Genomic DNA, 27,939 nt, shown 5'->3' with positions numbered 1-27,939 from the left:
CCTGTGAAGCCATCTGGTCCTGGGCTTTTGTTTGTTGGAAGATTTTAAATCACAGTCACAATTTCAGTGCTTGTGATTGGTCTGTTTATATTTTCTATTTTTTTCCTGGTTCAGTCTCGGAAGGTTGTGCTTTTCTTAGAAATTGTCCATTTCTTCCACGTTGTCCATTTTATTGGCATATGCTTGCTTGTACTAATCTCTCATGATCCTTTGTATTTCTGAGGTGTCAGTGGTTACTTCTCCTTTTTCCTTTCTAATTGTATTGATTTGAGTCTTCTCCCTTTTTCTCTTGATGAGTCTGGCTAATGATTTATCAATTTTGTTTTTCTTCTCAAAGAACCAGCTTTTAGTTTTATTGATCTTTGCTATTGTTTCCTTCATTTATTTCTGATCTGATCTTTATGATTTCTTTGCTTCTGCTAACTTTGGGGTTTTTTTGTTCTTCTTTCTCTAATTGCTTTAGGTGTAAGGTTAGGTTGTTTATTTTAGATTTCTTTTGTTTCTTGAGGTAGGATTGTACTGCTATAAAGTTCCCTCTTAGAACTGCATTTGCTACATCCTATAGGTTTTGGGTCATCATGTTTTAATTGTCATTTGTTTGTAGGTATTTTTTGATTTCCCCTTTGATTTCTTCAGTGGTGTCTTAGTTATTAAATAGTGTATTGTTTAGCCTCCATGTGTTTGTATTTTTTACAGATTTTTTTCCCTTAATTGATATCTAGACTCATTGCGTTGTGGTCAGAAAAGATACTTGATACGATTTCAATTTTCTTAAATTTATCAAGGCTTGATTTGTGACCCAAGATATGGTCTATCCTGGAGAATGTTCCATAAGCACTTGAGAAGAGTGTGTGTTCTGTTGTTTCTGGATGGAATGTCCTATAATAAATCAATTAAGTCCTATAAGTATTAATTATGTCCATATTGTTTAATGTATCATTTAAAGCTTGTGTCTCCTTATTTTCATTTTGGATGATCTGTCCATTGGTGAAAGTGGGGTGTTAAAGTCCCTTACTATGTTTCTGTTATTGTTGATTTCCCCTTTTTTGGCTGTTAGCATTTGCATTATGCATCCTATGTTGGGTGCATAAATATTTACAATTGTTATATCTTCTCTTGGATTGATCTCTTGATCATTATGTAATGTCCTTCTTTGTCTCTTGTAATAGTCTTTATTTTAATGTCTGTTTTGTCTGATATGAGAATTGCTACTCCAGCTTTCTTTTGACTTCCATTTGCATGGAATTTCTTTTTCCATCCCCTCACTTTCAGTCTGTATGTGTCCCTAGGTCTGAAGTGGGTCTCCTGTAGACAACATATATACAGGTCTTGTTATTGTATCCATTCAGCCAGTCTATGTCTTTTGGTTGGAGGATTTAATCCATTTACATTTAAGGTAGTTATCGATATGTATGTTCCTATTAACATTTTCTGAATTGTTTTGGGTTTGTTATTGTAAGTCTTTTCCTTCTCTTGTGTTTCCTGCCTAGAGAAGTTCCTTTAACATTTGTTATAAAGCTGGTTTGGTGGTGCTGAATTCTCTTAGCTTTTGCTTATCTGCAAAAGTTTTAATTTCTCATTCTGAATCTGAATGAGAACTTTGCTGGGTAGAGTAATCTTGGTTGTAGATTTTTCTCTTTCATCACTTTAAATATGTCCTGCCAGTCCCTCTGTCTTGCAGAGTTTCTGCTGAAAGATCAGCTGTTAACCTTACGGGGATTCCCTTGTATGTTATTTGTTGTTTTTCCCTTGCTGCTTTTAATATTTTTTCTTTTTATTTAATTTTTAATAGTTTGATTAATATGTGTTTCTCCTTAGATTTATCCTGTATGGGACTCTCTGCGCTTCCTGGACTTGTTTATTTCCTTTCCTATTTTAGGGATGTTTTCAACTATAATCTCTTCAAATATTTTCTCAGTCCCTTTCTTTTTCTCTTCTTCTTCTGGGACCCCTATAATTCAAATATTCATACGTTTAATGTTTTCCCAGAAATCTCTAAGACTGTCCTCAGTTCTTTTCATTCTTTTTTCTTTATTCTGCTCTGCAGGAGTTATTTCCACTATTTTATCTTCCAGGTCACTTATCCGTTCTTCTGCCTCAGTTATGCTGCTATTGAGTCCTTCTAGAGAATTTTTATTTTCATTTATTTTGTTGTTCATCCTTGTTATTTGCTCTTTAGTTCTTCTAGGTCCTTGTTAAACGTTTCTTGTATTTTCTCCATTCTATTTCCAAGATTTTAGATCATCTTTACTATCATTACTCTGAATTCTTTTTCAGGTAGACTGCCTATTTCCTCTTCATTTGTTAGGTCTGGTGGGTTTTTACCTTGCTCCTTCATCTGCTGTGTGTTTCTCTGTCTTCTCATTTTGCTTAACTTCCTGTTTTTGGGGTCTCCTTTTCACAGGCTGCAGGTTCATAGTTTCCGTTGTTTTTGGTATCTGCCCTCAGTGGGTGAGGTTGGTTCAGTGGGTTATGTAGGCTTCCTGGTGGAGGGGACAGTAGTGCCTGTGTTCTGGGGGATGAAGCTGGATCTTGTCTTTCTGGTGGGCAGGACCGTATCTGGTGGTGTGTTTTGAGGTGTCTGTGACCTTATTATGATTTTAGGCAGCCTCTCTGCTAATGGGTGGGGTTGTGTTCCTGTCTTGCTAGTTGTCTGGCATAGGGTGTCCAGCACCGGAGCTTGCTGGTTGTTGAGTGGAGCTGGGTCTTAGTGTTGAGATGAAGATCTCTGGGAGAGCTTTTGCCTTTTGATATTACATGGAGCCAGGAGGTCTCTGTTGGACCAGTGTCCTGAACTCGGCTCTCCCACCTCAGAGGCACAGGCGTGACTCCCACTCGGAGCACCAACACCTTGTCAGCCACGTGGCTCAGAAGAAAAGGGAGAAAAAAAGAAAGAAAGAAAGAAAGAAACAGGTACATGGGGAGTTTTTGCCTTTTGGGAAGTCTGAGGTCTTCTGCCAGCGTTCAGTAGGTTTTCTGTAGGAGTTGTTCCACATGTAGATGTATTTCTGATGTATTTGTGGGGAGGGAGGTGATGTCCATTTCGTACTCCTCCTCCATCTTGAACGTCTCCTGGATTTGTTTTCTTAAGGCCTCACTTACTACTCTGTCAGTCTTCAGCTCTACTTTGCCAATAGATGATGTGTTGGTTACAGCCCTGTCTTTTGAAATTGGTATTATATTTAAACTAAATTCAACAAATGCCTCTTGTGCCACTGTGAAAGACATATTAAATAAGTGTTCAACATAGTATGATACTCTTCACACTTGGTTGTTTTTCAGAATTTTAAATTGCTTAACATTTGAGTAAAAATATTGACCACATATCCACTATTATTTTTTTAAAAAATATATTTGTTTGGATTCTATTTAAAGAGAATAATTTTTCTTAAATTTTACTTTTTTTGTGTGTGTGAGTGTATTAATTGACAAAATATGTGACAGCCTACCCAGATATTTTACTTGATTTTGGACTATCTTTGATCATTGAGTCACATAGATTTCTTTACACCAGGAAGCTAGAATTTCTTCCACATAAGACCACATATGAGAAATCTGTAGTGATTACTGCAACTTGTGTAATTATTAAATACAGATATAAGAGGCAATAGATGTTAGAATACTGAACAGTATTATTTATAAGGAAATGCTCTAATTTTAACTAAATTTTCTTCCTTCTTGTCTCCCTCACTCCCTCTCCTTCCCTCCCTCTCCCCTCCTTCCTTACTTCCTTTCTTCTTACTTTTTTAAAACACCTAACATTTATCAAGTGCTTATTCTATATCAGGTTTTGTTCTAAGTGTTAAAGATTTATGAGCTCATTTAATACTTGTAATGACTCTGGAAGGTAAGTGCTGTTTATAGTTATGGGTAGAAACTGAGGGGCAGAATTAGTCTTTTTTAATATATTGGTAGATGTTTTTAATTCACACTTTTACAGATGAGAAAATATGGTTTATTAAATAAGAAATGTTAATTATCACTTAAAATTAAAATTAAAGTTAAAATTGATGATTGGCATATTTTTTTTTTATTGTCAGAAGTGGTCCAGGGCTTCCCTGGTGGTGCAGTGGTTGAGAATCCGCCTGCCAATGCAGGGGGCACGGGTTCAATCCCTGGTCCGGGAAGATCCCACATGCCGCAGAGCAACTAAGCCCGTGCGCCACAATTACTGAGCCTGTGCTCTAGAACCATGGGGCCACAACTACTGAGCCTGCAAACCACAACTACTGAGCCCGCATGACACAACTACTGAAGCCCACATGCCTAGAGCCCGTGCTCTGCAACAAGAGAAGCCACCACAATGAGAAACCCACTCACCGCAATGAAGACCCAATGCAGCCAAAAATAAATAAATAAAATAAATAAATTCATTAAATAAAAAAAAAAGACGTGGTCCAGTAGGAAAAAAGAAGGAACAGTAGTTTAATTGAACTCATTGTCACCTAGTTTATACCTGATACTTAGATGGTGAGTCTTGATATTTTGACCACTACTCAGCTTTCTCATCTGTAAAAAAGATTGGATAATCAACTACTACTCCAATATTTAGTAAGCAAACAAGGTATTAGATACAAAAGTTTTGTGAAAAACATAAATTGCTTCAAAAATATTCATGTGCTTCTTCATGTATGTGAATGAACATATGGTAGCTTAGATAATTTAAAGAATTAGGTAGAATTAATTTTCAGAGATGCAGGGTATCTAAGAGTACAGAATAGTCAGAAGCAGCCCAAGGAAGCTTGAATCATATGGACTGTGTCAGGGAAGGACAAGGAGTGAAAGGTTACTCTCTAGTCAGATTAATCATGAACAATGAAGGGGAAATAGAAAGTAGTTAAGAAATGTCTGTAAAGGAAATCATGGATAGGATCAGTGTCATTGGAAGTATGCCTGAGATGATCTTACCAACAGCCTGAGAATATCTTACCAGCGGCCTTGTGTTAGAGGAAGAGAAGAGTAAATGCAAATAATGCACCAACCGAAGAAAGTAAAAAAGGAAAGATCCTTTTAATCAATAGTCATGAAGAAACAGTTGAAGGCTTTGAACTTAGTAAAATACTTTATGCTATTCTTGCAATTGAGTTAAGACAAATTATCAGAAAACACAAGGTTTTTAACCATCTTGCTGTTCTAGACACAATGTGTGAACTGTAAACACAGAAATAAATTTTATAGCATTCTTATTTTCAATCCATTGATATTGAACTCAGCCAGTTACTTTTCCCTCATCATTCATCATTCAGTGAACCTCAGCCTGTCCAACCTCTCGTCCTTCTGTAATCACCCTTTGTTTGGCTGCTCTTTTACATAGACTCTGACAGAATCATTTTTCCTTAAGCCATATAGAATTGTCATGCCCAGCTTTAGTTCCACACCTCAATGAATGATGTCCTATTCAAAAGCTCTAATACACACTTTAGCATTTAAAAACATGCTGCACATTGTTATTGTTCCATGTTGCAAGTCTCCTTTTCTCATCTATCAAAATTGGAAATGCTATTACCCATCAGTATGCAATACTTCTGCCCCGCCTGCAAACCCTTTCCACCCTTACTCCATTCTTCTCCCCACCAGTTCCTAACTCATCACTAAGCACAAAGGTGATGCTTTGTTTATGGAATGAAACATTTGTGAGACCCACAAAAAAAAGGCGCATTGAGGGCATGTTTAACACTACTTTCAATTATGTCCTTCAGCTTTACTGTTAGGGGAAAAGAAGATGATAAGCCATTTGACAAAATCAACTGATAAGGAGGCAAATGCACCTTGTTTCAGAAGAAGGAAGAATAGAGCAGGCATAGGATGAGGCTTTTCTTATTTGTCAGTAGTGTGAGTGCAAGTTGTATGCTGTTTAGGTTTTAAAGTATAGAAGAACCATATGGGTACATTTCTGTGTATTGCATCTAGGCCTTCCTTAGAACAGTGGGTGCATTTTAAGAATGTTTAAAAACACATTCTTAGTAATGAGTTGGCATTTATTAAGGCAGTGTTAATATCCTTTTAAAATCACTTTTTGCTAGAGTTACTAATTTGATACAACATTTCTACCTCATTTATTAAATTTTCTTATAGCAACTGTGTACCTTACTTTGATGTTTTGTGAAGATAATATAAAGGTAAGGTGATTTGGAAATTTTGGAAAGGAATCTTTTTTTTTCTTTTTAACTATATAACTGGAAATTTCTTCGAGAGGAAATTTTATAAGAGTGTAGGCTCTGGATCAAACTGCCTGGTTCTAGTCCTGATGATACCACTTATTAGTAGTGTGAACTTGGGAAAACTACCTCTCTGTGCCTCAGTCTCTTTTGTAAATAGAAAGATAAAGATAGAACCTTCCTCCTAGGATTGCTGTGATGATTAAGTGAGCTAGTGCCTGTAAAGTGTTAAGAATAGTGCCTGGCTCAGACTACTGCTCAATAGTATTATCTATTAAAGAAAATGTTAGATTCCTCCAAGATAAGTGTATTTTTACCACCTGTTTTACAAGGGGACCATAAAGCATCTGAATGTGAGGTTATGTCCCTATGTCCCATAGTTAAAATAGACTAGAAAAACCGGAGCTCTGATACCACTTATTGTAATTAAACTTTTAAGTTTCAACCTACATGAAGGATGTATTTATGTTAAATGTTCAAATGAGATGTCTTCACTTAGTAGATAATATTCTTTTAAAAAGAGTTATTCTTTTTGTTTTTAAGTTATATGATCATCCTGTGAATAACTTTTAGAGTGTTGATGACTTTTAGATTTAAACTCAATAGACGCTCTTATCAAAAAGTGGCTGAGAGATAGTGTCCTCTGTGCCTTCATCAGAAAGAGAAGTGAAGAGTTTTCTCTTCATGTTATGATTGTCAGGAAGATTAATTGCTGGCAATAACAGTAGAAGAGTTAAACCTGCAAACAATAGTTCACCTGTGTGCTTAGGAAGTACAAGGAGTTCAGGCTTACTTACATGTAGTATGTAATGCCTGGAGAGGCAAAGATGAGGCTAAGGGGTGTGGACTTTACCCCCTGGAATTGGGTAAAGATAAACTGAAGGATCTTAACAAGAGATATATTCAGAGTGGAGATTGAAACATGATTAATGACTGAGGGGAGGGCCCAATGAGGAGAAGTGTTGAAAAAGAAAGAAGAGAGAACCAATGAAGGAATGTTCTAGTCTCAGGAGATGTGAATCAGAAACATAGGTGGAGAAGCTTACTCTGGATACTGAAAGAGTTGATAAATGATGTTGAGGGCCCTGGTGAAATTGTAGGTGCATCTTTCCAATGGCATTTACCCACAGTTTGGAACAGTTTTGAAACTCCCTCCTTATAAGAGTGGAGAAGCCCATTCTGGTATTGAGAGCTGCAGGGTGGATGTTTGAGAGAGTGTGTGGCTAGGAATTGAGTGCCTGATTCATGTAATAGTCTAGGCTGTAAATAGAAAAGTTAGACTAGGAGGGAACTATAAGCCTAAGGAATATGGGAGATAAAGCACCCAGAATTTATAATGAGGTCTCAAAGAGCGCATGTAGTATGAGGATGTGAAAGATCTGGAAGGACAGAATACAGAGAGTAACACATTGCAGTCAGTATTTTGGAATGATGACAAAGTTCAGGTTGTGGCTAAATTGGGGTAGCACCGAAGGTCATGGAGCTGTAAGATTTATGATCTTGTCCACCTGAATGTTGAAGTCTTCCAGATTGTTGAGAGAAGTTTGCTTTGAGATGTGGTTACAGATATTTTTGTAGGTTTAAGGCCAGGAGTCAAATTTTAATGAAAATGGCAGAGTAGTTGGGAAGTCAAAGTTAACATCAATTGAAGTTACAAATGGTAGTTAAAGAGCTGGATATTATCATTTTCAAAATGGGACTTTTTGCATGAGGGTAAAAGAGTAATAGGTAGAATCGATAACAATGATTAATTAGTGAATAATCTGTAGAATGTAATGACATTTGCTGGAAACTCCCTATTTTCCTTCTTACAGTAATAAATCTGGGGCCCAGAACAAGGAAGTGATTTGCCCAAGGTCACACAGTTATAGAGCTAGTAAATAGTAGAATCAATGTTTGAGTCAGGTGTCTTTAAACTACAGTATTCCATCTCTACTGGACATTGGAACTAAAATTTTTTATTTTAATTTTCAAAATTTGTATTTAAACCAGATTTTAGAGCTTTTAAGTCTTTTTTTGAAACTGGCACATAATCTTACACGTTTTATCCTTTTTAATAGTGTGATTTTTAGTGTTTCTTTGTTACTACTTTTTTCCATTTTGAAGTAGTTAAGGATGGGCTAGCATAATATTTATTTTATTTATTGCTCCCTTTCTCTATTTTCTTAACTTCGCTAACATAGATTCTATTTTTGTTGTCAGCACTGGGATGTTAGAAACTTGCCATTTACAAACCTCTTCCATAGGTAATTCTAATTTAAATGATTAGTCTTCCTACGAAAAGAAAAAATATATCTGTGACTGACCCTGGGAATCTGGGAATTCTTTACTTTGAGCTATTAGCACCACTGTTCATTTTTTGAAATCCAGCTGTTAATTGTTTATGCAGCATTCATCCTATTGGAACAGTGCAATTTCAAATGTTTGCCTCTTTTTTACACTCGGGTAATTAAAAGCCGCAGTATCTCATTCTAAGCAGTGGGCTACCCACATCTTAAAATCTAGAGAGAAAGAGAAGAGGACGATAGCTTTCATTTCCAGTGTCTCAATTACATAATAATGGCTTAACTCCTCCTTTCCCACACCTCAAGAAACATTTCTGTTAAATCTGAATGGGAAGATAGAGCACATTCTATTGGAACATTGGCATTACATAAGTAATTGTCACTTTTAAAAGTAGTTTTTATAATTTTGTTGTAAGATGATGCAGTTAGCATCTGTTGTCAGTGTACTGTAATGGTGTACACTAAAGTTCTACATCCCTTTTCTTTCACAGGGTGAATTTGGAAACAAAGTAATTTTCCGAGATCTGAAAGACTGAGCTTGATATATTAGAAAAAGTTACCATAATGCCTAACATAACTATTCTTATTTCTCATGTCCTTAAAATGGTACTCCTTTCCCTTCTTCCACTCCCAATGTTTTCCGGGTTGTGCTAAGTTTTGTTTCTACTCTGGAGTGTGTGGAGGGAAAGAGAAACAAAATAGTCAAGGAGAAAAAAAACTTATCTGAATATTCTTTAAATTATTTTCCTTGTAGTCCTTCAAACTTGTAGTCTTAAATTTCTTAAAGTATCTACTGTTTCATAAATTATATATATATAGTTTGATTCATTTGCTAATATTAACTTACAGTATTTTCAGTGTTGTGGCTAAGTAAGAAGTAGAAAATCACTGATTTTTCAGGAGCTAAAGATTATTATTTTAAACTTTCATGCAGTCAATTTACTGAGAACCCACTATGTCCCAGGCAATGTTGATTACTGTGTTTGTCGTGTAGTTTTATACCGTCAATTATTTTCAAAAGGAATTTAGAGAACAAGAAAAAATGTTATATATTTACTGACAAATTTATTCAATACCATTTCTGACATCCATCATTTCATCTGAATATCTGAATTTCTATTTAATATCATTTTCATTTTATCTGAAGAACTTTCTTCCATATTTCATGTAGTGCAGGTCTGCTGTCTGTGAATTCTTTCAGCTTTTCTTTGTCAGAAAGTATCACCTTCATTTTTGAAAGATATTTTCTCTGTGCAAAGGCTTCAGGGTTGACAGGTTTTTTTTTTTCTTTCAGCACCTTGAAGATACCATTCCATTGTTCTCTAGTTAACATTGTTTCTAATAATGTCAGTGAATATTTTTATCTTTGTTCCTTTATTTTTTTCCTCCTCTGGTTGCTATTTCGGTTTTCTCTATATCTCTTTGAGTGATTGGTTGTGATATGCCCTGGTATGGTTTTCTTTGTATTTATACTGCTTGGGATTTGTTTAGTTTCTTGCCTCTACAGGTTATAGTTTTTACCAAATATGAAACATTTTCGGTATTTATTTCCCCAAGTGATTTTTCTGTCTCTTTCTTCTGGGACTCCAATTATACATATGTTAGCATGCTAGATACTTCCACAGCTCATTGTGGCTCTCCTTTATTTTTTCCCTCAATTTTTATCCCCTCTTTGTCCTTTATTTTGCATGGCTGATATTTGCTGTGTCTTCAGGAGCATGGATCTTTTCTTCTGCAACTGAGGCCATTTATTTAATTTTTCATTTCAGATATTTTATGTTTTAGCTTTAGAAGTTCTATTTGGTTCTATTTTTTATATTTCTAATTATACTCATGTTTTCCTTGAAATCTTTAGCATACTTACAATATCCTTTTTTCTACTGTCTTTTTTAAAAACATTGAAGTATAGTTGATTTACAATATTATATTAGTTTCAGGTGTACAACATAGTGATTCAATATTTTTATAGATTATACTCCATTTAAAGTTATTACAAAATAATGGCTGTATTTTCCTGTGCTGTACAATATATCATTGTTGCTTATTTTATACATAGTAGTTTGTGTCTCTTAGTCCGATACCCCTATCTCACCCCTTCCCCCTTTCTTCTCCTCAGTGGTAACCACTAGTTTGTTCTCTATATCCATGAGTCTGTTTCTATTTTGTTATATACATTCATTTATTTTATTTTTTAGATTCCACGTATAAGTGATAACATACAGCATTTACCCATTTACCTAAGCATAATACTCTTTAGGTCCATGCACATGTTGCAGATGTCAACATTTCATTCTTTTTTATGGCTGAGTAATATTCCATTGTGTATATATATACCACATTTTCTTTATCCATTCATCTGTTGATGGGCACTTAGATTGCTTCCATATCTTGGCAATTGTAAGTAATGCTGCTATGAACATTGTGGTGTATGTATCTTTTTTTTTTTTTTTTAAGAAATGTCTTTCTCTTTTTTTTTTTTTTTAAAGATTTATTTATTGACTGATTGATTGATTGCTATGTTGGGTCTTCGTTTCTGTGCGAGGGCTCCCTCTAGCTGCGGCAAGCGGGGGCCACTCTTCATCGCGGTGCGCAGGCCTCTCACTGTCGCTGCCTCTCTTGCTGCGGAGCACAGGCTCCAGACACGCAGGCCCAGCAGTTGTGGCTCACGGGCCCAGCCGCTCCGCGGCACGCGGGATCCTCCCAGACCAGGGCCCGAACCCGTGTCCCCTGCATCAGCAGGCAGACTCTCAACCACTGCACCACCAGGGAAGCCCCTATGTATCTTTGTGAATTAGTATATTCTTTTTCTTCAGATACATACCCAGCAGTGGAATTGCTGGATCATATGGTAGTTCTATTTTTAGTTTTAGTTTTTTTTTTTTTAAAGTTGTTTTTTAATAGCTACATTATTTATTTATTTATTTATTTTATTTTTTTAGCTGTGTTGGGTCTTCGTCTCGTGCGAGGGCCTTCTCTAGTTGCGGCAAGTGGGGGCCACTCTTCATCATGGTGCAGGGACCACTCTTCATTGCGGTGCGCGGGCCTCTCACTATCGCAGCCCCTCCCATTGCGGGGCACAGGCTCCAGACGCGCAGGCTCAGCAGTTGTGGCTCACGGGCCCAGTTGCTCCGCGGCATGTGGGATCCTCCCAGACCAGCGCTCGAACCCGTGTCCCCTGCATTAGCAGGCAGATTCTCAACCACTGCGCCACCAGGGAAGCCCTATTTTTAGTTTTTTGAGGACTCTCCATACTGTTTTCCATAGTGGATGCCTCAATTTACAATCCCATCAACAGTGTACTAGGGTTCCCTTTTCTGCACATCCTCGCCAACATTTGTTATTTGTAAACTTTTTGGTGATAGCCATTCTGACATGTGTGAGGTGATATCTCATTGTGGTTTTGATTTACATGTCTCTGATGATTAGCATTGTTGAGCATATTTTCGTGTGTCTGCTGGCCATCTGTATATCTTCTTTGGAAATATGTCTATTCAGGTCTTTGCCCATTTTTTAATTGGGCTGTTTGTTTTTTTGATATTGAGTTGTATGAGCTGTTTACATATTTTGAATATTAACCCCTTATTGGCCATCTTATTTGCCAGTATTTTCTCCCATTCAGTAGGTTTTTACATTTCATCCATGGTTTTCTTCATTGTACAAAAGCTTTTAAGTTTAATTAGTTCCCATTTGTTAATTTTTGCTTTTATTCTTTTGTCTTAGGAGACACATCCAAAAAAATATTGCTGTGGTTTATGTCAAAGTGTGTTCTGCCTATATTCTTTCCTAGGAATTTTATGGTTTTAGGTCTTTTTAGGTCTTTGATTCATTTTGAGTTTATTTTTGTATATGGTGTGAGGAAATGTTCTAATCTTATTCTTTTACATGTAGCTGTCCAGTGTACAATATCATTTGAAAGGTCTTCATCTACTGATTCTATCTTCTGTGTCATTTCTGAGAGTCTTTCTATTATCTGATTTTTCTCCTGGTTGTTTCTGTGTCTTTTTATGTGTAGTAATTTTTGGTTGCATGCTGTGAATTTTATGTTGTTGTTGTTGTGTATGTGTGTGTGTGTGTGTGTGTGGTGTCCACATATGTGTATGCATTTTAATTTCCCTTTGAATTAAAAACTTGTGGACCAGCTTGATCAGTTCAGTGTTCATTTTTAAGCTTTATTTGGGTGAGTCTCGGGTAGACTTTACTTTTGGGCTAATTTAACCCTCCTATTAATGCACAGCCCTTCTGAACTTTCCACTGAAAGCCCTGGATAGTCAACAAAGCTGCTCAGACTCACTTATCTCCCAGCCCTATGTGTACTCTGGGAATTGTTCAGCTTATGGTTCCCAGGCAGTTGTTCTTTGCCTCGCCTTATGGAATCTTACCCTAAACATGTACAGCTTGGTGTTTGGCCAGAGACTCAAGGATACACTGTGCAGATTTATGGGGCTCTATCTTTACATACTTTTCTCTTTGGGGGAACTCTCCTCACAAACTGCAACTTCCTCAGTTTCTCTAAACTCTGATCTGTCTCCTCAACTCAGTGATAATGCCTTATTTGGCTATTTTCCTACTCCTTGTGCCACAGTCTATATGACATGTATATAGTATAATATAGAGTATGTAATATAGAATATATAGTATGTATATATATGTAGTATATAGTACATACTATCGTATATGTACAGTACCTTTAGGCAAAATCTGATCTTAGGGCTCATTTCATTTGTTTTTCTTCTCTCAGGAATTGCCATCTTTCCCTGCCTGCTAAACAGTATCTGAAAAGAGTGGTATCATATATTTGATACAGTTTCTTTGTGTTTACAGGAGGAGGACAAATCCATGATGCTGGAGGCAGAAGTCCCTGCTAATTTAGTTTTGGTTCTGATTTATTCTTATAAATGGGTGCTTAGTTAATGGAAATCCTGTCCAGTTGATTATGCAGGGTATAATAGGTCCATACCTTTGAGATTTGAGCCTTGGTATTGACTCACCTGGTATAGAATTTTAATTAAGCACAGACTGGACTATACTGAATGGCAGCAAGATTACTAGCAAAGATGTAGCAATTTTATTAGATTACTCTTTCATTAATTTAGCATTAGTGAAGTTTTGAAAAATTTTTCATTTTTTGTTATACCCTCTTGAATTAGATCCCATTATTATAAATAATGTTTTTCTGATGTGAATTGATTTAGCTGTATTATTAATTACTGTATCATTTTAAAATGTCAGGAGCATCGTTTCTTGCTATTACAACCATCTATGCTGAGACTGGGTCAGGTTTTGTAGTACCAAGTGCTTCTGCCAAAGCAGGAGTGGAGGCCATGAGCAAGTGAGTACTACTGTGTTAATCCTGTCACTGAAGATAAATAATGTGCTTTGGTAGCTTGTGTAACTAAATTCCTGCTTTCTAGTCTCTTTCCAGAGAAAAATAAAACAAAGACTAATTTGGATTCACCAGGAGACATTCTATTTCATGAATAGGTCCTATTTGTCTACAGCAGCACTGTCCAATAGAATTTTCTGCAATGATCGAACTGTTCTGTAAATCTGCAGTATCCAATAGCTATATGTGGCCATTGAACCCTTGCATTCTGGCTACTGTGACTGAGAAACTAAATTTTATTTAATTTTAATTACTTATCCAGTATGACTGTGTATTATAAAGTATGAGAAAAGGGCTGATAGGAACTCAGACTACTGTATCCATGTATCTTTACTAGTGCCCCCTCTGACCTCTCTTAAACATACCTTCATCCTTTTATTGTACCTACTATACACGATTAATAGAACTAACATAGACAGTGACCACTTGTCAGCTCTTTTGGCCTTTTCTCAGCAGCATATGATTGCTTTTTGAATCTGTTCCCCACTGGCCTTTTCCACTGTCTTAGTTGTAATGTAAGGTCTTATCATTGCTTGTCTTGCTTATTGTAATAACCCCATAATATGTTTCTCTGCTACCAGTTTCTTTTCTCTTTATTTTTTATTCACATTCCCACCAGACTCACCTTACTAAAAATGTATATCTGCTTATTATAATGCCTAGCTAAAACCTTAGATCATTTTTCTATTACTCTTTGGAATAAAAGCCAAAACTCAATATGGTATTCTAAACAGACTTGTCCCTGGCCTTTCTTTATTCATTGACTTATTTGATAAATATTTATTGTGTATCTTTTGTGTACATGGGATAAAGGGATATGATAGTGATGGAAATAGAACAGTCCTCATTCTCACCTGAACTTGCATTCTTTTACCATTATTCCTGTGCTTTTAATCACCATCATTCCTGTGCTCTATATTTTCTTAAACACACCACGCATTTTCATATCTCTATGCCTGGGTTATGCTGTTGTTGGAATTTGCTGTGATATTTTGCCTCTCTTCAGGGCGCTTGTATCACCTCCTCTGGGATATTTTCTTTCATTCCTCTAGAAGAGAATTAACCATTCTCTACTCTTTGCACCCTTAAAACTTTGTTTATTCCAATCTAGTGAGAAGACTAACACATTAATAAATGCCATCCAGTGTTGTAGATTCTAAAATGAAGGGGCACAGAGAAGGGCATTGTAGACTATTTTTAACATATCATTAAAGCTATATGACTTCCACACTAGAATGTGTGTTCTGTGGGAGAAGAAAGCATATCTTATTCATCTTTGTATACTCATTGCTCAGCAAGATCTGGTACATAGCTGGTGCTCAGTGCTTGCAGAACTACATAATTGTTCTCTTTTTCGAGTAGTCTCAAGGTTCTTTTTAACATTTAAACCACTAATACACATTTGTTTGCGATACAAAGAAGTCATAGTTTACTCAGCAGTTTAGTTTGAATAGAGATAATTACCGTTTTTGGGTTTTTTTTTTTAAGGTCAAATGGTATTGGAAATAAGGGATTTGAACTTGACTATTTTGGCACCATTTGTACAATATTTGTTTTGTCGAGATCTTTGACTCTTGTTAGAGGTTTCAATTTCATGTCTTTTTTTTTTTTTTTTTAGAAATTCACGTTCTTTTATTTATTTATTTATTTATTTATGACTGTGTTGAGTCTTCGTTTCTGTGCAAGGGCTCTCTCTAGTCGCGGCAAGTGGGGACCACTCTTTATCGCGGTGCGCGGGCCTCTCACCATCGCGGCCCCTCCCGCCGCGGAGCACAGGCTCCAGACGCGCAGGCTCAGCAATTGTGGCTCACGGGCCCAGTCGCTCCGCAGCACGTGGGATCTTCCCAGACCAGGGCTCGAACCCGTGTCCCCTGCATTGGCAGGCAGATTCCCAACCACTGCACCACCAGAGAAGCCCCTCAATTTCATGTCTTTTAAAGACTATGATTCTGTGCTGCTTTTTTGGTTTTACTGCATAGTGAATTGCACATAACAGATGCTCAATAAATGTGTACCTTCCTCCCCAGCCTGTGTTCCCATCAGCCCTCTTTCATATTTTATAGTACACAATCATACCAGATAAGGTCTTGTAGGTCCCTGAATACTGCATGTTGTTTATGCCTTTGTCCTTTACTCACACTGGCCCATATGCCTGGGCTGTCTTCTTTTCTCCACCCTACCTTCTAATATCTCCCATCCTCTTCTCCTTTCCCCCTTACTCCCACAAAAAACTCCTAATCCTTCTTCAAGTGTCAGCTCAATTATCACCTCCTGAGGGAAGCCTTCCATGTACTCAGGAAGGCATAGGTACTTCTTCCTTTAAGTAGCCTTGGCACATATTACACAATTTCCAGGATAGTAGTATCTAGTTCATTATACAACTAAAGTGACCTCTCTTGAGAGAGGGACTATCTCCTGAAAGCAGGGCTGCCTTTCTTTATTTGAGGGTATTGGCATATAGTAAGCTCACAATAAACACCTGTTGATTGAAAAACAATAATGGTTAACATTATTGGGTATATTGTACTTAGCATCTTAACATGCAGAGTGAGCCAGTGAGTTGGATTCCTCATGTTACAATAGATCTTGAGAATATAAACTAGGTTAAAAGAGCTAGCACTAGAACAAATTTATCTGTTGCACCTATGAATAGAGATAGCATGGCTTTTCCTCTTAAGCCAGTTTCCTTAATAGCTTGCCCAGTTTTTCACAGAATGCTGTAAACTCTGCTCAGCTCAGTAATTCTGTTAAGACACACAGCTACTACTTCCCTAGCAATCTAGTAGGTGCACTATAAGTACATACCCAGGGTAGGTATGGTCTTGGACTCTGTCAAAGGTATCACTCAGAAAAGCAGTTTTTATGTATGGTTTGCCTGAAGAGATGCAGCCCATTTCTCTAAAATGCACCAGTGGATTAATCAGATTAACAGACTGTACTTGGAGCACAATGCTTTATAAAGCATTGTTAATGTTAATGCTTATCTTAGTGGGTATCTTATAATCACATAAAGCTTGTGTTAATGGATATCTTATAATTACACAAAACGTATCCCTTTGTATCTATTGCAAGGATACAGTGTCTTAAAGGCATTACTATACTACACAATTTTCCTTTTATACGTTTTCTTGGAAGAAATGTTTTATTAAATTTTTTTGTCAGAAACAATTGTGTTTTTCCTGAGAGATTAGCTTGCCTCTTTTGTTATGGGCAGTGTGAATTGTGTAACTGATTAGGCTTACCTTTTGCATAGCATCATGGAAGGAGTAGATACAAGTTTTTGACCTGCCTATTATAATTATATGAAATATCACAATACATTTAGTTATAAGTTTCATTCTTGACTTCTTTATATTTCCTTATCCTTGTTTTGTTTGTTTTCTTTCTTTTCAAGTAATTTTATCTTCCTCATTTGCATTATATGTATTCCTTAAGTTACGTTAAATTATTTTTTGAAAGTAGATTAAGTGTATATGCACACAAATATACATATGAATATAAATTTCTAAAATAAGTTTAGGTAATAAAAGTTAGACATATCTATCAAGTAAGCTTTTTTTTTTAAATTTATTTTTGGCTGCATTGCGTCTTCGTTGCTGCGCACGGGCTTTCTCTTGTTGCAGCGAGTGGGGGCTTCTCGTTGCGGAGCATGGGCTCTAGGCGCACGGGCTTCAGTAGTTGTGGCACTCAGGCTCAGTAGTTGTGGCTCTCGGGGTCTAGAGCTCAGGCTCAGTAGTTGTGTCGCATGGGCTTAGTTGCTCTGCGGCATGTGGGATCTTCCTGGAGCAGAGCTCGAACCCATGTCCCCTGCATTGGCAGGCAGATTCTTAACCACTGTGCCACCAGGGAAGTCCCAAGTAGGCTTTTAAAGCAGGTTGCTTCTTCAAGGTTTCATGTTTGCTATTAGTGTTCTAGTTTGCTTTGGGGCATTTAGCAAGATTCTTTTAGATTCTTATTTCCTTTTTAGCTCAGTTCAACAATTGTATTAAAGCCTAGTTAAACATGATATGGTTAATATTTTAAATCTATGTAATCCATTTCTTACTCAATTAAGGCACTTGTAATGTTGCAAACATTGTAATCTTATGTACTATGAGTAAAGTTACATTGAACTTTATAATTGCAGGACTGAACTCCAGAAAATGTGGGGGAGAGACGTGAGTCTCTTCCTTCCTTATGCTAAATAATGATACCCTTTTTAAAAATGTGTATTGATATTGGACTTTGTTCAAAATGTGAATGGTAGGTCATCTAGCATAGTCCTTAAGGACACTAAAATGTAAATGGTAGATAGTACAGCAGAGTGAGATTAAGGGCACAAACTCTAGAGCTAGACTGCTACAGGTTGACTCACTAGCCATATGACCCAGAGCAAATGATTTAACTTCTCTGTGCCTCAGTTTCCTTGTCTATAACAGGGGGAATAATAATAGTCCCTACCTATTGGAGTTGTAGTCTCTGGCATTTAATAAGCATGCAGTCTTGGTTATTAGTATTTTTAATATATAGTTTAATATTTTAGAATCTGTGTTGTTTATTTTAATTTTTAGGTCTCTTGCAGCTGAATGGGGTAAATATGGAATGAGATTCAACGTGATTCAACCGGGGCCTATAAAAACCAAAGTAAGTTTTGGTTTGCTTATGATCACATTTTGAGTGATTAAGGAGTGAAAGATAGATAGATATATTCTGATGTGTGCAGGATTTTCCAGTGATACCTTAGTTTGGAGCCCTGGTGGAAGGGAAGAAGGTTTTGCCATTATCCAACATAAGAAATAAGGAGATGGGCAAGAATACAGCAGCTATACAACTCCTTGATAAGGTCTATTTCAGTGTCATAATCTTTCTGGGATCTTTTATGCCATCAATTTTGGCATTTTGTCTGATTTGCTTTAATGATCTGTTATTGTGTTATATTTCTTAATTTTTACTATATTTTAAAGGTTCTTACTTTGACATCCTTTTTTAAAATCATGGAAATGTAATTATATTTTAAATTTAAGAGATGCTTTAGAAATTTATCATATATGCTTGGTCTCGTCATAGGCAACATTTTCTTTGACTCATGTCTGTGCCTTTTCACTTTCAAACACTGTTATGCACATCATTTAATTCCCATGTCTCTCTGATTAAAAATCCTTCTGATGGCATGCATTTCACCTGAAATCAGATATTGCAACTCATAATTATCACTAATGCTGTTACAGATGTTGCTCAAAAGGTTCACAGGTTCTCTTTCTCTCACATTACCCCAAATGACTTTACTTTCATACTTCTTTTTGTTTCCGTGTAAAGCAAGAATTTATAATCCCAACTGGGATGTTTCTTTGAAGGCCCAGGTGCAATTTGCTAACTTGTTTCTGTTGTATAAACTGAAAATAATGCAAAGGAGTATTTGGCTTGTAGATGGTTCTGGAGTATTAAATATTAACATGGAGATAGTTGTATTAATTTATTTAGCAGTTTGAAGGGTGGAAAATGGAAAGAAAAACTACCTGAGTGAGTGAAACTTGACTGAATATCTTATTTGGTTGGCACTTCTATAATAAAAAATAATAAAATTAATGGAAAAATAATTCAAAGGCACATATTAAAACACATGATTCAGAATAACACTGTGCTAAGCACTATCATATATAGTCATAGAAACTTCTTTTTAGGACCTCACTATCTAGGAAAGATCATCGGCATTTTATTATTTATTTAACATGTATTTACTGAGTGCCTTCTGTATGCAAAGGTGCTAAGAAAGATACAAAAACATCTGTGACAGATGCTTGCCATCAAGGAGCTTTTAGTCTAGCAATATAGGTGTAAGTTTTATGCAAATAACATGCATATAGTTTTAAAGAGATTAAAAGAAAATTGAAGTATAGAAATTCCCTAGCAAGAGCTGATAGAACCAGGATTGGGACATTTGTCTACCCTTTGTCTTTGATGCTTCATACCTGCCTAGGCAGAGCTGAAGTGCTCCCAAGGAGCCTGTGTGTGCTTGCTATGTCTCATATCTGTGTTATTGAAGAGAGTTGTCACCTAGACTTCCAGGAACTGGTAGAGAAAAAGCCTATTATTTTTATTAATCAATGCGCATGCATACTTTATCTTGGTCTGCTCCTTTTTATCATTAACAGAAGGCAGAAATTGTTTGGCAAATTTAGTTATGGTTTTTCTCTCTCTGGAATCTACTTGAATTTAATATTCCTACATACTTGTTTTCTTCCTTTTCTATTATTATGAGGAGAAAGGAGAAGAAAAGGAATTTCCTCTTAAATGTTTCCTACTTGAGTGATTTTCCTGTGTTTACTAAATCAGATGACAGTAGCAGCCCTACCTCCACCACACTAAATTTGTACATATTTCAGAGTACTTTCATATACATTTTCTCATTTCTCAGACAACAGTTTTGTGAGATAACTAAGACAGGCATCCTCATTTTACACATGAAGAAACTAAGGTAAAAAGGTTTTATTTTCTAGTGGTTTTTTTTTTTTTTTTTTACCATCTTTATTAGAGTATAATTGCTTTACAATGGTGTGTCAGTTTCTGCTTTATAACAAACTGAATCAGTTCTACATATACATATGTCCCCATATCTCTTCCCTCTTGCATCTCCATCCATCCCACCCTCCCTGTCCCACCCCTCTAGGTGGTCACAAAGCACTGAGCAGATCTTCCTGTGCTATGAGGCTGCTTCCCACTAGCTATCTATTTTACGTTTGGTAGTGTGTATATGTCCATGTCACTCTCACACTTTGTCCCAGATTACCCATCCCCCTCCCCGTATCCTCAAGTCCATTCTCTAGTAGGTCTGCATCGTTATTCCTGTCTTGCCCCTAGGTTCTTCTGACCTTTTTTTTTTTTTTGATTCCATATATATGTGTTAGCATACGGTATTTGTTTTTCTCTTTTTAACTTACTTCACTCTGTATGACAAACTCTAGGTCCATCCACCTCACTACAAATAACTCAATTTCGTTTCTTTTTATGGCTGAGTAATATTCCATTGTATATATGTGCCACATCTTCTTTATCCATTCATCAGTTGATGGACACTTAGGTTGCTTCCACGTCCTGGCTATTGTAAATAGAGCTGCAATGAAGATTTTGGTACATGACTCTTTTTGAATTATGGTTTTCTCAGAGTATATGCCCAGTAGCGGGATTGCTGGGTCGTATGGCAGTTCTATTTTTAGTTTTTTAAGGAACCTCCATATTGTTCTACATAGTGGCTGTATCAATTTACATTCCTACCAACAATGCAAGAGGGTTCCCTTTTCTCCACACCCTCTCCAGCATTTATTGTTTCTAGATTTTTTGATAGTGGCCATTCTGACCAGTGTGAGATGATATCTCATTGTAGTTTTGATTTGCATTTCTCTAATGATTAGTGATGTTGAACATTCTTTCATGTGTTTGTTGGCAATCTGTATATCTTCCTTGGAGAAATGTCTATTTAGGTCTCCTGCCCATTTTTGGATTGGCTTGTCTGTTTTTTTGATATTGAACTGCATGACTTGCTTGTATGTTTTAGAGATTAATCCTTTGTCAGTTGCTTCATTTGCAAATATTTTCTCCCATTCTGAGGGTTGTCTTTTCGTCTTGTTTATGGTTTTCATTGCTGTGCAAAAGCTTTTAAGTTTTGTTAGGTCCCATTTGTTTATTTTGGTTTTTATTTCCATTTCTCTAGGAGGAGAGTCAAAAAGGATCTTGCTGTGATTTATGTCATAGAGTGTTCTGCCTGTTTTCCTCTAAGAGTTTGATGGTGTCTGGCCTTACATTTAGGTCTTTAATCCATTTTGAGTTTGTTTTTGTGTATGGTGTTAGAGAGTGTTCTAATGTCATTCTTTTACATGTAGCTGTCCAGTTTTCCCAGCACCGCTTATTGAAGAGGCTGTCTTTTCTCCACTGTATATTCTTGCCTCCTTTATCAAAGATAAGGTGACCATATGTGTGTGGGTTTATCTCTGGGCTTTCTATCCTGTTCCACTGATCTATATTTCTGTTATTGTGCCAGTACCATGCTGTCTTGATTACTGTAGCTTTGTAGTATAGTCTGAAGTCAGGGAGCCTGATTCCTCCAGCTCTGTTTTTCTTTCTCAAGATTGCTTTGGCTATTCAGGGTCTTTTGTGTTTCATACAAATTGTGAAATTTTTTGTTCTACTTCTGTGAAAAATGCCAGTGGTAGTTTCATGGGGATTGCATTGAATCTGTAGATTGCTTTGGGTAGTAGAGTCATTTTCACAATGTAGATTCTTCCAATCCAAGAACAGGGTGTATCTCTCCATCTGTTTGAATCATCTTTAATTTCTTTCATCAGTGTCTTATAATTTTCTACATACAGGTCTTTTGTCTCCTTAGGTAGGTTTACTCCTAGATATTTAATTCTTTTTTTTGCAATGGTAAATGGGAGTGTTTTCTTAATTTCACTTTCAGATTTTTCATCATTAGTGTATAGACATGCAAGAGATTTCTGTGCATTAATTTTGTATCCTGCTACTTTACCAAATTCATTGATTAGCTCTAGTAGTTTTCTGGTAGCATCTTTAGGATTCTCTATGTATAGTATCATGTCATCTGCAAACAGTGACAGCTTTACTTCTTTTCCAATTTGGATTCCTTCTATTTCTTTTTCTTCTCTGATTGCTGTGGCTAAAACTTCCAAAACTATGTTGAATAATAGTGGTGAGAGTGGGCAACCTTGTCTTGTTCCTGATCTTAGTGGAAATGGTTTTAGTTTTTCACCATTGAGGACGATGTTGGCTGTGGGTTTGTCATATATGGCCTATATTATGTTGAACAAAGTCCCCTCTGTGCCCACTTTCTTGAGAGTTTTTATCATAAATGGGTGTTGAATTTTGTCGAAAGCTTTCTCTGCATCTATTGAGATGATCATATCGTTTTTCTCCTTCAATTTTTTAATATGGTGTATCACATTGATTGATTTGCATATATTGAAGAATCCTTGCATTCCTGGAATAAACCCCACTTGATCATAATGTATCATCCTTTTAATATGCTGTTGGATTCTGTTTGCTAGTATTTTGTTGAGGATTTTTGCATCTATGTTCATCAGTGATATTGGCCTGTAGTTTTCTTTCTTTGTGACATCTTTGTCTGGTTTTGGAATCAGAGTGATGGTGGTCTCGTATAATGAGTTTGGGAGTGTTCCTCCCTCTGCTAAATTTTGAAAGAGCTTGAGAAGGATAGGTGTTAGTTCTTCTCTAAATGTTTGCTAGAATTCGCCTGTGAAGCCATATGGTCCTGGGCTTTTGTTTGTTGGAAGATTTTTATTCACAGTTTCAATTTCAGTGCTTGTGATTGGTCTGTTTATATTTTCTATTTCTTCGTGGTTCAGTTTCGGAAGGTTGTGCATTTCTAAGAATGTGTCCGTTTCTTCCAGGTTGTCCATTTTACTGGCATAGAGTTGCTTGCAGTAATCTCTCATGATCCTTTGTATTTCTGCAGTGTCAATTGTTACTTCTCCTTTTTCATTTCTAATTCTATTGATTTGAGTCTTCTCCCTTTTTTTCTGCATAAGTCTAGCTAATGGTTTATCAATTTTGTTTATCTTCTCAAAGAACCAGCTTTTAGTTTTATTGATCTTTGCTATCATTTCCTTCATTTCTTTTTCATTTATTTCTGGTCTGATCTTTATGATTTCTTTGCTTCTGCTAACTTTGGGGTTTTTTTGTTCTTCTTTCTCTAATTGCTTTAGGTGTAAGGTTAGGTTGTTTATTTGAGATGTTTCTTGTTTCTTAAGGTAGGCTTGTATGGCTATAAACTTCCCTCTTAGAACTGCTTTTGCTGCATCCCATAGGTTTTGGGTCATTGTGTTTTCATTGTCATTTGTTTCTAGGTATTTTTTTGATTTCCTCTTTGATTTCTTCAGTGATCTCTTGGTTATTAAGTATTGTGTTGTTTAACCTCCATTTGTTTGTATTTCTTACAGATTTTTTTGTGTAACTGATATCTAGTCTCATAGCGTTGTGGTTGGAAAAGATACTTGATAAGATTTCAATTATCTTAAATTTACCACGGCTTGATTTGTGACCCAAGATATGATCTATCCTGGAGAATGTTCCATGAGCACTTGAGAAGAATGTGTATTCTGTTGTTTTTGGATGGAACGTCCTATAAATATCAGCTAAGTCCATCTTGTTTAATCTATCATTAAAAGCTTGTGTTTCCTTATTTATTTTCCTTTTGGATGATCTGTCCATTGGTGAAAGTGGGGTGTTAAAGTCCCCTACTATGATTGTGTTACTGTCGATTTCCCCTTTTGTGGCTGTTAGTATTTGCCTTATGTATTGAGGTGCTCCTATGTTGGGTGCATAAATATTTACAATCCTTATACCTTCCTCTTGGATTGACCCCTTGATCATTATGTAGTGTCCTTATTTGTCTCTTGTAATAGTCTTTGTTTTAAAGTCTATTTTGTCTGATATGAGAATTGCTACTCCAGCTTTCTTTTGATTTCCATTCGCATGGAATATCTTTTTCCATCCCCTCATTTTCAGTCTGTATGTGTCCCTAGGTCTGAAGTGGGTCTCTTGTAGACAGCATATATTGTTTTTGTATCCATTCAGCCAGTCTATGTCTTTTGGTTGGAGCATTTAATCCATTTACATTTAAGGTAATTATCGATATGTATGTTCCTATTACCATTTTCTTAATTGTTTTGGGTTTATTATTGTAGGTCTTTTCCTTCTCTTGTGTTTCCTGCCTAGAGAAGTTCCTTTAGCATTTGTTTTAAAGCTGGTTTGGTGGTGCTGAACTCTCTTAGCTTTTGCTTGTCTCTAAAGCTTTTAATTTCTCTGTCAAATCTGAATGAGATCCTTGCTGAGTAGAGTAATCTTGGTTGTAGGTTTTCCTCTTTCATCACTTTAAATATGTCCTGCCGCTCCCTTCAGGCTTACAGAGTTTCTGCTGAAAGCTCAGGTGTTAACCTTTTGGGGATTCCCTTATGTGTTACTTGTTGCTTTTCCCTTGCTTCTTTTAATATTTGTTCTTTGTATTTAATTTTTGCTAGTTTGATTAATATGTGTCTTGGTGTGTTTCTCCTTGGATTTATCCTGTATGGGACTCTCTGTGCTTCCTGGACTTGATTAACTATTTCCTTTCCCATATTAGGGAAGTTTTCAACTATAATCTCTTCAAATATTTTCTCAGTCCCTTTCTTTTTCTCTTCATCTTCTGGGACCTGTATAATTCGAATGTTGGTGCGTTTAATGTTTTCCCAGAGGTCTCTGAGCCTGTCCTCTATTCTTTTCATTCTTTTTTCTTTATTCTGCTCTGCAGTAGTTATTTCCACTATTTTATCTTCCAGGTCACTTATCCATTCTTCTGCCTCAGTTTTTCTGCTATTGATCCCTTCTAGAGAATTTTTAATTTCATTTATTGTGCTGTTCATCTCTGTTTGTTTGCTCTTTAGTTCTTCTAGGTCCTTGTTAAACGTTTCTTGTATTTTCTTCATTCTATTTCCAAGATTTTGGATCATCTTTACTATCATTGTTCTGAATTCTTTTTCGGGTAGACTGCCTATTTCCTCTTCATTTGTTAAGTCTGGTGGGTTTTTGCCTTGCTCCTTCATCTGCTGTGTGTTTCTATGTCTTCTTATTTTGCTTAACTTCCTATGTTTGGGGTCTCCTTTTCACAGGCTGCAGGTTCATAGTTTCCATTGTTTTTGGTGTCTGTCCCCAGTGGCTAAGGTTGGTTCAGTGGGTTTTGCAGGCTTCCTGGTGGAGTGGACTAGTGCCTGTGTTTTGGTGGATGAGGCTGGATCTTGTCTTTCTGGTGGGCAGGTCCATGTCTGGTGGTGTGTTTTGGGGTGTCTGTGGCCTTATTATGATTTTATGCAGCCTCTGTGCTAATGGATGGGGCTGTGTTCCTGTCTTGCTAGTTGTTTGGCATAGGGTGTCCAGCACTGTAGCTTGCTGGTCATTGAGTGGAGCTGGGTCTTGGTTTTGAGATGGAGATCTGTGGGAGATTTTCCCCATTTGATATTACGTGTAGCTGGGAGGCCTCTTGTGGACCAGTGTCCTCAACGTGGGTCTCCCACATCAGTGGCACAGCCCTGACGCCTGGCTAGAGCACCAATAGCCTGTCCTCCACACGGCTGAATCACTGCAGAAACATTCTGGAAATGAAGCATGCTGATCTCCTAAGCCCATTTAGAAATACCTTGGAGGAGAATCATGGAGTCCCTCCAATCTGGTTTTCCTTTTTCCTTCTGTCCTTTCTAGTGGTTTTTTAAAGGTCAGTATTGGGTAAAATGAATATGGAAGAATTTGGCAAAACTCTCTGTTGCTTAGAAGTACTAACGTATGAACAGGCTGCCATAGTAACATTCCGTTTACTGCAAATTTGTTTCTTAAATAGGAAATAGGTTGTATTAAAAAAAAAAAAGCAACCTAATTATTTTCTTAATTCCTAAGGGTGCCTTTAGCCGTCTTGACCCAACTGGAGCTTTTGAGAAAGAAATTATTGACAGAATTCCCTGTGGTCGGCTAGGAACTGTGGAAGAACTTGCAAATCTTGCTGCTTTCCTTTGCAGTGATTATGCTTCTTGGATTAATGGAGCTGTAAGCATTGTTGTCTCTCAACTTTTTTGGGAGGTGGATTTGGGGTGGGCAGGTGGATTGTAGAACCAATCCTGATGATGTTGAATGTAAATATGATTTAAAGTATTTAATTAGCTGTATTTAGTATATTATTTATAATATAGAAATATTAATATATTTTGTTTAGCTTATGGAATTGATTCCACAATTGATTAATTGATAAATTAATTTTATTAAATGCAAATCACTCTGGTAGACATGCCTCTAAGATGAACTTTAAGATTGGGTAGAATTTGAAATTGTAGAAATGATGGAGAGAGTATTTTAAAGAGAGTAAATCAATTTAGATTTAATCATCAGTTTTGTCCTTAAAATTTAGGCTTTGATTGAAAGTGCCAAGGAGATAGTCTATCCAGTTAGGAGGGAGAAATGGCTAATGGTTCGGAAACTTTTTAAAAGAAGTTAGTTTCACAGCTTTTATTATTATTTTTCAGGTAATTAGATTTGATGGTGGAGAGGAAGTACTTATTTCAGGGGAATTCAACAGTCTGAGGAAGGTAATGCCATTCTGTGAGTATAATATAATGTTGGCAGTGAGGATACTAAGCTTTAAAAACACACAAGAACCTCATTAAATTGACTTTTTCTTTTTGTGGTAGGTCACCAGGGAGCAGTGGGACACAATAGAAGGACTCATCAGGAAGACGAAAGGCTCCTAAGACTACTCTGGCCTTCATCTTGGTTATAATGGAAATTATACAAACTGTGTATAATCTTTTGAATATTTTCAAGTCTAATAAATTGTTACTTAGCAAACATTGAGCTTGTATTATGTGCTAGGCCAATGGTAGGTAGATCTTGTATATTAAAATATAAATAAGATGGGCTATTGTCCCTGTAAAGAATTTTTTAAAAATAAAAAGAGGAAAGTGAGTGAAGGCTTTTGATAGAGGTGAAACGAGACTGGAAGTGCAGAGAAAGGAACAGATATTTGTAACCTGGAAAAATCAGGAGAAACTTAATGGTGAAAGTAGTATTTGAATTATATATTAAAACCATGTCTTTGGTGATGGTGCCTAAAAGAAAGTAGAGGATTTACGGTAAATCTAATGGACTGTCTTTTCAGTGTATTTCCTTTTCATTGGCCTTATGAATTGTCTTCTTTAGATAGCTCAGTATTAATTCAAATAAGTTTTTGCCTATTTTGTAGCCAGACATTTTATTTGGTACTGAGAATAAAACATGAATAATCTACAGCCTTTGCCCTCTTAAAACTCATTATCTAGCAGGATAGATAGACCTGTAAATAATTATTTATGATTCATTGTGATAAATATTCCAACAGTGTTAAAGTGTGGAGGGGGAAGTTATTCAATCTGTCTCCAGAGTTTAGAGAAAGTGACACCTAGGAGATAGCATTCCATCTCAGCTTTTAAAGTATATATTCTCTATGAATTTATGGTTACTGGGGGTGGGGGGGGGGTGGGGAGGGATAGACTGGGAGTTTCAGATTGACATGTACACATTGTGATATTTAGGATGGATAGCCAGA

The 27,939-nt window shown here is 36.5% G+C and overlaps 1 protein-coding gene across 2 annotated transcripts in view; it reads left to right on the top strand.

Moving 5' to 3' along the window:
• Positions 1 to 27,643, top strand: part of DECR1 (2,4-dienoyl-CoA reductase 1) — a 79,998-nt gene extending 52,355 nt beyond the window's left edge. Inside the window, exons 6-10 of one of the 2 annotated variants that reach the window (XM_059901236.1) lie at positions 13,673 to 13,772; positions 18,377 to 18,449; positions 26,262 to 26,408; positions 26,882 to 26,957; positions 27,047 to 27,643. In XM_059901236.1, the coding sequence (XP_059757219.1) occupies positions 13,673 to 13,772; positions 18,377 to 18,449; positions 26,262 to 26,408; positions 26,882 to 26,957; positions 27,047 to 27,135 (485 nt within the window). In that variant the 3' untranslated portion in view covers positions 27,136 to 27,643. The remainder of the gene's footprint in view (positions 1 to 13,672; positions 13,773 to 18,376; positions 18,450 to 26,261; positions 26,409 to 26,881; positions 26,958 to 27,046) is intronic. The other variant, XM_059901235.1, reaches the window with a different exon arrangement.
• Positions 27,644 to 27,939: the final 296 nt, after the last annotated feature.

The sequence above is a fragment of the Balaenoptera ricei genome, chromosome 17 (assembly GCF_028023285.1).
Source record: "Balaenoptera ricei isolate mBalRic1 chromosome 17, mBalRic1.hap2, whole genome shotgun sequence".
Classification (NCBI taxonomy): domain Eukaryota; kingdom Metazoa; phylum Chordata; class Mammalia; order Artiodactyla; family Balaenopteridae; genus Balaenoptera; species Balaenoptera ricei.
This window is presented reverse-complemented; position numbering and strand designations above follow the sequence as displayed.